At 31.1% G+C, this 13,413-nt stretch overlaps 1 protein-coding gene across 1 annotated transcript; it reads right to left on the bottom strand.

Annotated features, from left to right (window-relative positions):
* Positions 1-4,501: 4,501 nt before the first annotated feature.
* On the bottom strand, positions 4,502-5,874 carry LOC144559872 (gibberellin 3-beta-dioxygenase 1-like). Its single transcript, XM_078309023.1, has 2 exons — positions 5,346-5,874; positions 4,502-5,196 (listed from the first exon to the last, which is right to left on the bottom strand). The coding sequence occupies exons 1-2, from the start codon at positions 5,813-5,815 to the stop codon at positions 4,590-4,592; spliced, it is 1,077 nt and encodes a 358-aa protein (XP_078165149.1). The 5' UTR covers positions 5,816-5,874; the 3' UTR covers positions 4,502-4,589.
* Between the last annotated feature and the right edge of the window lie 7,539 nt (positions 5,875-13,413).

Consider the following 13,413-nt stretch of genomic DNA (forward strand, 5'->3'; position numbering starts at 1 on the left):
CTCAATCGCATCATCTAATATGTCATAGAAATATAATTACGCCAAGCAATCCTCACAGACAATTGCCAACAATTAGGTTAAGATTTTTACTTTTCTTGTCCTTTTGTTTCAATAGAAAAAAAAAACATAATGTTTCCTCTGTTTTTTTTATGGTCCCACTTATTTTTAGCACAAAGAAAATAACATTTTTAGTAAAATTTGCAACAACTTATTTTACTTCCAATTCCTCGCTTAGAAAAAAAATCACATTGTTGCCCCCACATCTGAGAAGATCCCAATTCTCATTATTCTTATTTTTAAATAAAGATGGTATGAAATCACTCAGTTTAAGTATTTATAAGAGAGTAAGGTTACCATACATTGCAATATATAGACATTTTTGTACATTAAACTATAAATCACCGGATTTAAAGTCCAAATAACTGATCCAAACCGCTTATCTTGTTCTCCATATTAATATGTGTTTGGAGATTAAATTTTATATTTTTTTGAAAAATTTTTACTATTTTTTTAGATTTATTTAAAATTGTTGTTTTTTATGGTTCAGATTTGTTTGAAAAACAACGTTTTTTAATAAATCTAAAAAAATAGTAAAAAATTTCCAAAAAATGTAAAATTTGGTCTCCAAACACATATTAATATGGAGAACAAGATGAACAGTTTGGATCGGTTATTTGGACTTTGAATCCAGTGATTTATAGTCCAATGTATAAAGATGTCTATGCATTGCAATGTATGGTTAGAGGTGCCACTTTTACCCGATTACCTGAATCCGATATGGAACCGACCCGATACCCGGTTAATTTGGATAGGGTATGGTTTAAAAAATATAACCGGTTAAATTATGGGTACGGTTATAAAATTAATAATTTAATATCCGATCCGGATCCGAACCGGAACCGGAACCAATATTGTAATGGATAGGATATGGGTTTGATTTAGTTATCTGACTCATAACTGAACCCGACCCGATACCCGTATAAATACCCGATAAAACATATATTAATAACTATGAAAGTACAATTTGTATATAATCAAATCAACAAATGTCACGTCAATAATTGTACTTTGCATATTAATTTTTTGAATAAAATTTATTGCTTTCAATATATTCTTCAATATTTGCCTTCTATATCCTATGCATAATCATAGAAATTTATTGCTCTCATTGATATGTCATTTGCAATAAATCTCATTGAAATCAAATATCTATCATATATCATTCTTTGATCTCTTTGTCTATCAATATTTTACTTTCTAAAAATATCTGTCATCTTCAATATTTTACTTTCTAAAAAATATCTCTTATTCAATATTTTGATTTTCAAAAGTTATCTTTCTTCGGCCTCTTGAATTCAAAAGCTATTAACAAAAAAATTTAAAACTTTCCAATATATTTCGTTACACCATGAGTACTCCAAACAATCAACAATAAAATATGAAAATACTATCCAATAATCCAAGAAATTATAATTATATTTAAATGTAAATGATTTCTCAAATGCTTAAGAGTTGTGACATATATCCGCTCCAGATTCGGAACTGCCATGTATCTGAATCGGACCCGATAATCCACAAACAAGTTATAGGTATCTATCTACCCGGAACCGAAATACTGGACCCAAAATATCTATGGGTATATAGGTATCCGGATCCGGACCCAACCCGATTTGAAACAAATAAGTATATGGATCGAAATTAAGAACCGAACACTTTTAGAGTACGGGTCCAAATATAATAGTATCCGGACCCGACCCGACCCGACCCGATAGCACCTCTATGTATGGTAGCCTTACTCTTTATAAAATACTTTTATTTGAATTTTGTAACTGCGACCTTCCGTATGATAAATATTATTTTAATTACTAAATTAAAGATTGGTTTTCACAATTCTCATTATTAATTAGGAATTAGAGATTAATTATGTGTGTTTAAAAAATTTACGATGTATTTTGGTTCCGGATCATTTCGGTCGAAATAAAATAATGGCCAAATTTTAATAATTAATGATTATTTATAAGTTTATTTTATTGTTTTGTGTATTTTAAGTACTCCAATTGTGATATGAATAAAAATAAAGGATTATTTTTTAATTTTTTTATTATGCGTTAAAGCATTCAAATTACCCTGAAATTTTTATTAATAACTTTTAAAACAAATATATTAAAGAAAACAACATCACTTCTCTGGAAATTCCAGAAACAACATTATTGCTGAATAATTTAGCACAATTCATGACTAATTTCACTGGATTATTCAGCGAAATTAGTTTTTTTTTGTTATTTTTTGCCCAGGTTTGCTGAATTATTCAACGAAATTAGATTTATTTATTTTAAGGATAGAAATCCAGTGGAATTGAACAAAAAAAAAGACATAATTCCGCTGAATAATTCAAAGAATTATCATATTTTAATTTTTTTCAATGTGATGTCAGTTTCTTTAATTAATTAATTTTTAATTTATTGATAAAATTTTCGACAAATCACCTCCATTACGGACATTAGATTTCAAATTTCTAATATTTATAGAGAGCAATTTGATTTAGCCATTAAACTGGACGCACTTCACAATTGCTCAAAGAAAACAAAATAAAAGTGTTGCAGAATTCAGAACATATGCTATTAAATAATGAAATGGAAGTGTTAAAGAAGATAGGTTATTAAATTCTTGCACCTTGGATGGATAGGAAGCAGGAATCTCATGAACACCTGTTTTATTAAATTAATTTGTTAATCTAACTTTCCTTAATTTTTTTTGGAAATCTAACTTTATTTGTTAATCGGACTGCTATGTTACTCATTGGATTTTTTATTTTTTTTTTATCAAGCCACCAAACTATTTAATATTCATAAAAAATTGTCTTTTTTGGATTTCAAACATGCAGTTTTTTTAAACGAAGAGCATTATCTTTGCCACTAGACCATATATTGATTCTTATTAGATCAGTCTATTTTAATCTTATTTGTTAATCATACCTAAAATAAATTATGAGGGGTGTCCAAATTTTTTTTTTTTTTTTTAAAATACTTTCATCGCCTTCACTTCTTAACACTTTTTAATACTAAAATTTTTAAAACTTATATATCAAAATAAAACCATTAAATGTGATATATATTATTTTTATATACATGTACAAAAATAATTATAACTTTTTTATTTTTATTTTATATAAATAAAAAAGTAGAAAAATTAATGTCCAAAATTTATACACATTGGTGAATTTTTGCAAGTTCTAATTAATAATGATCAAAACAAAATCGAAATATCGTGATAACAGACAATTAAATTGTAAAATTTAGTTATTGATATTTAAAAAATAGAAGCAGGATGATAACACAGAAATTGGAAGCATTTGAACTCTTCTAGAAAAAGAAACTATTTAATCTGCGTTGAGATTTGTGCGCACAATCTCATACTTGATAAATTTAAATGGTGGCGTAAATCTTAACACCGATGAGAGTTTAAATAAATTTTGTGTAAAACGAATGAGAAAAAACGTGAACATTTTAGTATTTATTTATTTGTTGTTGTTGTTTGGCCTTGCTTGCAATTGCATTTGTTGGTTGGAGGAAGTAGAAAGTAGTATACTTTGAGGAGATTGATTATAAACAATGCCAAGCTTTTTGTACGATATAATATCCCTCACACGTTTTGTCTCTCTCCCATCTCTCTCCCTCTTGTCTTGTGTAGGTAAAAACTAAAAAGAGAGAGAAGGAGAAGGGTTCAACTTCAACTTCAACTTCAACTTCAACTTCAAAAAGGGAATCAATATATTGTGTTAGCCATTTGTACGAACAACAATTCACATGCCGTATTTTTCAATCTATACAATCGACACATGTCGCTTGCACGGTCTGATTTTATTCTGGAAACAAGACAACACCTCAGTCCTCACCTATACTGCTATACATATATACATATATGCAAACAAATTAATTAAGAAAAATCTGTCCCCCATCTTTTTAATATATATATATATAATGCATTATAAAGTTCAACGACAACAAGTGTATGCAGAGAAAAAGTACTGGTACATTATTGGTATGTGGCTATGTGCTCATGCCATATCTAATTTATCTCCCCACTATATATATTGGTATATATGCAGAGAAAAGTACTGGTACATTATAACTGAAATTTACTGAGCGTATTTGTCCCAGTTGATGTGATATCTCATATCTCTGAGCGTATCCCATAATATTTATGGGTCCCACAAATCTTATGCTAATATTAATTAATTTTACTGAATCGCTAGCTAGCTACACGTTTTACTGCAGACAAATTGATACAGTAATTAAATTTATCATCTTGAGTCTTGAGCAATGAGCAATGAGCATTCCTCTCACTCACTCACAGTCTCACACTTATTTGATGACTTTTTATTTTATTTTATTTACATCTTCTACGTCGTCTCTCTCTCCCTCTCTCTCTCATCCGTTACTTAGAAGTGGCGCAAGATAGGCAAGATAGAGATAACGAACGAACAAGAGATGAAGAGAACTGCTACAAGTCCTTTCATGCAACCTTAAACGCAACTAACACAATCCCCCCCTATAACCTATTACATCATGCAATTGCATGGTTCATAATCATGCCATTTCTTCTCCTATCTTTATTGCCTCAAGCGCCTTATCAAAAAGCTTCCCTCTCAGCCTCTGGTATTCCTGCCATGTCACCGGTCTATATACTGGACCCCTTCCTGCTCCCGTTGCCTTATAATTTATCGGCCCCACCTTCACACCTGCTGGAGGCCCATAGAAAAACCCCACCGATATCCTGTGCTGGGTCGGGTTTACCATGGCCCGGTGCATCACACTCCGGAATCTTCCATTTGAGAGCACATGCATCAGATCGCCAATGTTAACTGTAAATGTCTTCGGTACCGGTGGTACTGTGACCCATCTCGTTGGGCCGACATGGTCTTTCGGCCGTAGTACCTGGAGGCCACTGACACCATTCTGGTATAATAACGTGAGTAGGCTCGAGTCAGTGTGGGCAGCAAGACCGACAGTCCGGTCAGGATCAGGGCATGCCGGATATGAGTTTAACTGGATTGCTGCCGACATCTCATCCCAATCTCTCACAGGACCGGCCCCTATTATTTCCTCTTCACTTAGGCCTAAGGAGAGAAGCATCACATTTAACAACTTGCTGCCAAGTTGTTTCATCACCTTGTTAAATTCTTCCACTACCTCACTGCATGCAATACATAATATATATATATATATATATATGTCAATAAAAGAAAAAAGAAAAGCAAACGAAATATCATGTACATTGAACACATATATATATAGCATGCAAGAAAATATATATATAGGAATTAATTAATGAATAGCTCTTACCAGAAAGAAGTGTAATCATCAGGCCACAGCTTCTGTGCATGGTGAAGAGGAGAGCCAGCAATGGTGAACCCCTCAGACCACATAAACTTAGAGAAGAAAGAGGAGATTGGCACGAGCCCATAACCGGACATGTCACCAGGCGATTTGGCGGCTTCAAGCTTGCGTTCAGGCGGCAGTGCAAATAGACGGTGGATATGTTCCTCGAGCCGGGTCAGAAGATTCGGTGCTATATCATGTCCCGTAATTTGGAATACCCCCCATTCTTCACATGCCTTACGGATTTTTGTCGTAAGCTTTGGGTCAGTCAGGTCGATAAGTGGAACCGTGTCAAGTCCCGTCGGGTCAACCGTTGGGTGGTCATGTAGGTCAAGCCAAGCATGTGATTCGGGGACCGAGTCGAATTGGAAGTTCTTGGGCTGGAGCAAATGGAGGGGGACTTTAGAGATCGGCTTCTCAGAGAGAGATGGCATCGTTTGGAGTAATTATGTATGGTTTTGGTTTTGGTTTTGGTTTTGTTGAAGGGGAGTGGAGGGGATACATCAAGTATGATACAAGGAAGGGTTTATATAGAGAGGAGAGGAGGAAATTAAGAGAGATTGAAATGGGGTTTGTGGAGGGAAAGTTGGCCACCAAGGGAAAATAGGAAATTGTGTCCTTTGGTTTGGGTTAGGTGATTGGCTGGATATTGACATGTCATTTTGTATATAAATGGAGGTCATACAATGAATTTGGTATTTTGTAACGAAAGGACGTGTATGATTCTTGCATCTTGGATATGGTGTTCATTTCTGTGATTTGTAATTCGGTGCACATTCAATGCAATGGTTGAGGTTTAAGAAGAGATCGATTTAGATTAGATAATCATGGATTAATTAATGAGAGGAGATAAGGACAAATTAAAGTGGGATAATGAGGAGAAGAATTATTAGAGGGGATGTTTCATGTTTGTATTTGTATACTGTTACTGTAAAAGCCAAATTCTGTATGATGAGTTGGCATGCCCCAGAAAAAAAATATATATATTAACATAAAATCTTTTCATTATTGCTCTGACGTCGTTTGCTGTGTATTTTCCTTGTGCAATCTCACTATCTCATGGCTAATTAGATGTTAATTTCTCTACTCTTCCCGCCCTGTTGATGATATTTTAACATAAATAAGATTTTGTCTATGAGTATATTTTTATATGCATATATATCATGTTTAACGGTTTGAATCGATAGTTTGAACTTAGAAATAAATATATGAATCTATTGGGTTTGGGGGTGGGGGTTTAATTAGTCTTTACGACACACCGAAACGGTGGGTACGTATTTTCTTTGTGGGTCACCCCATAACATTGATTACTAATTACATTATATATATATATTGGATTAGGTCAACTATATATATATTATGAATTTTTTTTTTTTTTATTGTGAAGATCGATTTACCTTAATTAGTCACAATTTAAGTGGAAGACAAATTAATTAATTAAGCATTATATATCCAATGGCCGGTTGAGCCTAAAAAATTAAAGGCTATTTATGCTAACATTCTATAGGCATTTTAGTAAAAAAGGACAAAAGAGCAATCCATTATAATTTTCATAGATGATGATATTTTAGACTTTTTCAAATTTGATTTAGTGATGTCAATTCAATGTTAGAATATTCTTTGCATACCGATCGAGTTTTTGTTGCTAGTCCGGAATAGAACAAGGATGGTGACGTCATAGATTGGGGTTGAGAGACATATATAATGCCACATTGGTAAGAAAAGAATGGCTTTGTCGTATCCTTTGTGCACTTTAATACCTTGCTATTTTGGCACCTGCGCTGCATGTGACATCTCACATTGCTTCTATTTCAATATATATTTTGTTTAATTAATTTTATATATATATATATATATTCCAGCTTGCTTAACATCGGATGCTAGTTTCTTCCATTAGCAAAATGCATCAACCACCCCCCTCTTGTTTCAACTAATTGCTAGCTTCGTCCAAAACTCATCTGAGGGTTTTTATTATTGACAGAACATGCAACATATATACGATCAATAGAGATAAAATGAAATTAAAATCTATATGACTGATGCACTGTATGAAGTCAAATCAATATTGTTAATATCTTTGTTCAGGAGCGGAGCTAGATTTTCGAACCATGGAGATCAAACACACAATCATATAAATTTTTTCTATAGAAATGGAGATCAATTTTACAATTCCATGAAATTTATTTAATTTTTTTTATATATATAAATAAAAAATAGGTGTGAATTGACTCCTTCATTTCACTGAGATCCGCCACTGCCTTTACCCCTACTCTAGCTTTTCTTTTCTATAAGCATATGTGGCTATTTTACTTCCATAAGCATATATGGACATATACTTATAACTCGTTTTTGCGTTTTCAATGTCCAAATGGTCAATCTGAAGTGCTCAACATGTTCTTCATGTTAATATGTGCTTGGAGACCAAATTTTATATTTTTTGAAATTTTTTGACTATATTTTCAGAATTTTTCAAAATAGTCATAAAAAATATAAAAAAAAAAAAATAATATGAAAAACCTTGTTTTGAAAAATTCTGATAAAATAGTAAAAAAATTTCAAAAAATGTACAACATGGTCTCCAAACACATATTAATATGGAGAACATGTTGAGCACTTCAGATCGACCATTTGGACATTGAAAACACAAAAACGAGTTATAAGCATATGCTCTCATATGCTTATGGAAGTAGAATAGCTAACCTCTCTCTATATATATAAAACAAAGATACTGTAATCAAACCGTTTTATTTTAAGATCTTGCAGTTCCTTTAATTAACTAACTACCGTGCTCCAATCAAGATGGGAGTTAGAGACTCTACGCTCCAACGATACCGTGTTCTCAGCTTCGGTCCCTTCCCTTTTTCTCATTCTCCTCTCATTTCAAAGCGATAGAGCTTACAGGGAAGTTGTTGTGTTGGAGTAAGATCTAAAAGAGATGTGAGGGACGGACTTAGGGAAATTCAAATCTGATGCTATTTTAAGAAGAATGGCATTACCCTGACATCCACTTTTATTTCTATCTCTCTCTATTTAAAAGACGAGGAGAGAGATAGAGAATAACTGAGGATAGGAGGGGATTTAGATAACAACAGATTTAGTTCTTGAGGGGATTTTAAATCGCTTAGGCTAGTTCTTTCACCTATGAAATTTAGTTATACTTTTTTTTTGGTAACTTTTCTATAAATAAAAAATTTTCATAATTTTTTCCGCTGGAGCGACTCGTACACCTACCACTCTGCAAGTTACTTCACCATGCAATTAAAAGGAGAGTGATATTTTGAGCTAAGATTTTACAATATTGAGCGGTGAGAGAAATCTTTTTCATCAAATACCTATTGTACCCTTCTATTCTCTCTCTTCATTATCTATTTCAATTAATTCAAAGTTAACAAAGAAAATAATTAATAAAGGAAATAACTTTAAAAACAAATATGTTTTGATCCTCATATCTTTTTTTCCCCATTAAAATATATAATTCAGACTCTAAAAAAATCTTTTGTTCAAATTTTCTAGAAACTAACACACACACACACTAATCACTTTATGCACTAACAAAAAATCATAAATAAATCTGACAATGTAAGAGAGATTCCTATTGTACAATCAGAAAATCATACATAAAATTTTTGATAAGCCGATTTAGTAGAAGGTGAAATCAAATTTTCATAGAAAACAAGAGCAATACTAAAATTGTGACCCCAAAATTTTGTTTGCCAATGCAAATTAACATGAAAATTCCCCTAAAAATTGGAAATAAAAAACTGATAAGTGACAAACGTTCAAAGTAGATGCAAAATGAGGTAGAGGTTTCACTTCAAAATGGTTTACAATTCTATATATAATGGTAACTTGAATCATGTTCAAAAGTGGTACAAAACATAATGGTATAAGAGAATTACAATTCATTGTTAGTTTCTAATGGTAACTTGAATCTTTGTGTACTTTGTATTAGTTTATAATATAAATGATATAATGAGATAATCCGTCACTGTTAGTGCGTATAATGATTAGCAAATATATATATTTACTACGAGTTTCTAGAAAATTTGAACAAAAACTTTATTTAATTTGGAACTGAATTATATCTAATTGGGTCTGTAAATAACTTTTTTTTTCTGACTTAATATATCTGTTGGCTTCTAGCCAACTTTCAAAAATATATATTTTATTGGGGAAGGAGAGAGATAAGGGATCGAAACAGATTTGTTTTATTTGGAAAGTTATTTCTTTTATTAATCGTTTCCTTTGTTAATTTTGAATTGCTTAAGATAGACAATGATGAGAAAAAAAATGAAAGGGTACAATAGATATTTGGTGAGAAAAATTTCTCTCACCGCTCAATATTGTAAAAGCTCAACTCAAAGAATAATTATATGAATCTCTCCACTCTCATCCCCCATCTTTTAAACCTCCATTTATGTGGAATTTTGCGAATGTCGTTCACATTTTTCATGATCTATGTAGAATTTTGAGAATCTAAAACCACGAACGTATTCTACGCAATTTTATCTTTCAAATGAGATCCATAATGACATACTTTCGGACATCGTCACACAAGTATTTATACCTCATCGTGCAAGTATTTATACCTATACTTATAAGTATTTATCCCCAATCGTGTTTAACTTTCATAAACTAACTTAACTAACTAGTTTAATTAAATTTATTCAAAATACTGTGGTCTTCCAAGTTTAATTAAATTCATAGATATAAATACTTGGAAGATAATAAATTAATACTTGCAAACTAATATATTAATACTTGCATGTTTAACTTGATATGACTATATGAATGTACCACTCAAACTACATGGGAAAAATAATCATACATGTTTTTAGAAGTGAGTTTTTTTTCTTTTTTTCAATGTTGTCCACATTTCTCACGATCTATGAGGAATTTTGCAAATCTAAAACCACGAACGTATTCTACGCAATTTTATCTTTCAAATGAGATCTATGATGATATACTTTCGGGCTCATCGTCACACAAGTATTTATACATCATCGTGCAAGTATTTATACCTATACTTGTAAGTATTTATCTCCAATCTTGGACCTCGCATCTCTGCATCAACCTTTCCCAATAGTCCCTGCGTTAACCTTTCTCTAACAAAAATAATTGACTACATAGGTATAAATACTTCAGTGCATAGGTATAAATACTTGTAATACTTTATATTAATACTTTTAAATGTCAGCAGTGTCATATGTGTAAAATACTAGGTATAAATACTTAAATGACGAGGTATAAATACTTGCGTGATGATGAGCTCGAAAGTATGTCATCATGGATCTCAAAATATATATGGAAGCTGGCCAAATATTCGAAGGTATAAATACTTTTGTAATAATTTAAGATGTGTATGATATTTAATTTAGGATGTGTATATGATATTTGATTATTGCTTCTTACTGTGAAAAAAAAATTAGGATGCTGGCCAGCAAAATATATATGGAAGCTGGTCAAATAAATAATTTTTTTTTTTAGCTTCAATAAAACATCAGGATCGGTTATTTTAGACAACCGATCCAGATTACTACTATTATGATCGGTTGTTTAAAATAACCGATCCTAATTCTAAAAATAAAAAAAACATTTAGGATCGGTTATTTTTTAATAACCGATCCTAAAAGTTTTTTTTTTCAGATCCTAATTCTAAAAATAAATAAAAAACTTTTATGATCGGTTATGTTTTAATAACCGATCCTAAAAGTTTTTTTTTTTGAATTAGGATCGGTTATATTAAACAACCGATCCTAATAGTTACTATCTGGATCAGTTGTTATGTACAACCGATCTTGATAGTGTAACATCTGGATCGGATTTGGTTTTTTAATTAAAACCGATACTAATAAGAAGAATCTGGATCGGATTTAATTAAAAATGATACTAATTGTTTTTTTAATGGGTATTAAAAAACGGGGGAAAAAACTATTAGGATCGGTTCTCAGATATAACCGATCCAGATAAGAGCCTATTAAGATCGGTTGGTTAAAAAATAAAAAATCGATCCTGATAGTATCAGTATCGCCTTCATCAGGATCGGTTATATTCCGATACTAATATGCGTATATAACCGATCATGATTCTATATTTTCCAATAGTGTATGTACCATATATAGTCACTATGGAAATTTTTGCGCATCAAGCCATCAGCTTGACATGATCAAGTCCCTTAACAAGTAATTACTAAAAGTTGGATATATATTAAGATTTTTGAGGTGCTAGTTGTAAGACAAAAGAAAATAGATTAATTAAATAAATTGTGTTAGTCAACTAATAAAATAATGTAACTATATATAATACGAGTAGGGTAAAATGTTCCATTGATTTCATACTTCATATTTTTATCTCCATTTTCAATGCTCAAACAATCAATCTGAACCGCTTAATATGATATCCGTATTAAAATGTGTTTAGGGACCCAATTTTATATTTTTTGGAACCGCCTTACTGTTTTTTTTTTTAATTTAGAGAGGTACAATTAAAATCACTGTTTTTTGTATGGTCTAGAAGCAACGATTTTGTACTTGTCTAAAAAATAATACCTTTTTTTTTTCAAAAAAATATGAAATTTGGTTAAGTGGTCCAAAAAAATTGTTTGAACTTTAAAAGCATAGATAATTAACATATAAGACATGATTAGATCACAAAATCAATAAATCAATGATGCATTTTAACTCTACTCATATAATTAGTGATACTAAGTAATAGATCTTAGCTTAATTATTAATATAGAAGTTATTTCGCTCAAATAACAAAAAGATGTTTAATTTAAATTTCTACTTATTCCAGCCACCAAGGAGGCGGGGAGTACTGTTATATACTTATTAATATGTATCTACAACTTCTATTTTATGTGACCCGGTTACACAGAAGTCTGCACGAGGTGGGAAACTGAAAAAGGTAAACACCACGTGTCACATGCTAAGTTGGGAAACGTAGCCTATATATATATTAAACCGCTGGCGCTGAGAAGTTGGTAAACCCAAAACTGAAGAAAAACAAGAAAAAGAGGAATATTTTAAACAGCACTGCTAAGTGATAACATTCCATGCCCATCAACCCCTAATTACCTCTGTTCCCCTTTTGGATTGCAAATACTGAATCTATATGAACACTCTTGTAAATTCAAAATGCACACTTACTTAATTTCAGACATATATATATATATATATATACTTGTGACTTATGACTTGAGACTAGCTATATATGGTAATATACATATATTATATATGGATCGATCAACCATACTATGAATCCATATTTTTTTTTCAAAGTTCGAACAATCAATCTAAATCGTTAAATATGTTGATCTTCATATGAAATGTACTTGGAGACCAAATTTTATACTTTTTTAGAAAAAAAATTAGCATGTTTTTAGATAGCTAGTAGATAATCACTTGATCTAAAAATTCTGGACCATCTGAAAGCAGTGATTTTCTACTTATCTAAAAAATAAGTAAATAAATTCTAAAAACATGCAAAATTTGATATTTTTAAGGTTAGCAGATCAACGCGGTTGATAACAATTGTATTAAAAATAAGTATTTACATGATCACCTCAATTCCTGTTTACATCAAGTACATTGTCATATATATGGAATTGGTGATTATGTTTGGTTTGGGTCGAGTGTTAAACTTTGAAACGGATTGATCCGTAATATGCATAATATCATATAGTCTCACTCCAAATTATATATACATAAACACTCATAAAAAAATCTAAAATTTATTAGCTTTTTTGACAACTATATATCGTACAGTTTTAAACATCTGTTACACAATTTTACAATTGTTGACAGACATTTTAAAGTACCTGTAGTGATTGTTTTGGCAGCATATATATATATATATATATATATATATATATATATATATACGTACATTGGTTAATTACAAGAAACTTATTAACACTAGGACATACATTTTATTTATATTAAAATGCATATATATATATATACTCGTTTAACAATTCTTATACGGTTGCTCCAACATCAGCATTTGTTGATACCATGCATGGTGTACATTT

Source organism: Carex rostrata, chromosome 9 (genome assembly GCF_964058835.1).
Source record: "Carex rostrata chromosome 9, lpCarRost1.2, whole genome shotgun sequence".
Lineage (NCBI taxonomy): Eukaryota > Viridiplantae > Streptophyta > Magnoliopsida > Poales > Cyperaceae > Carex > Carex rostrata.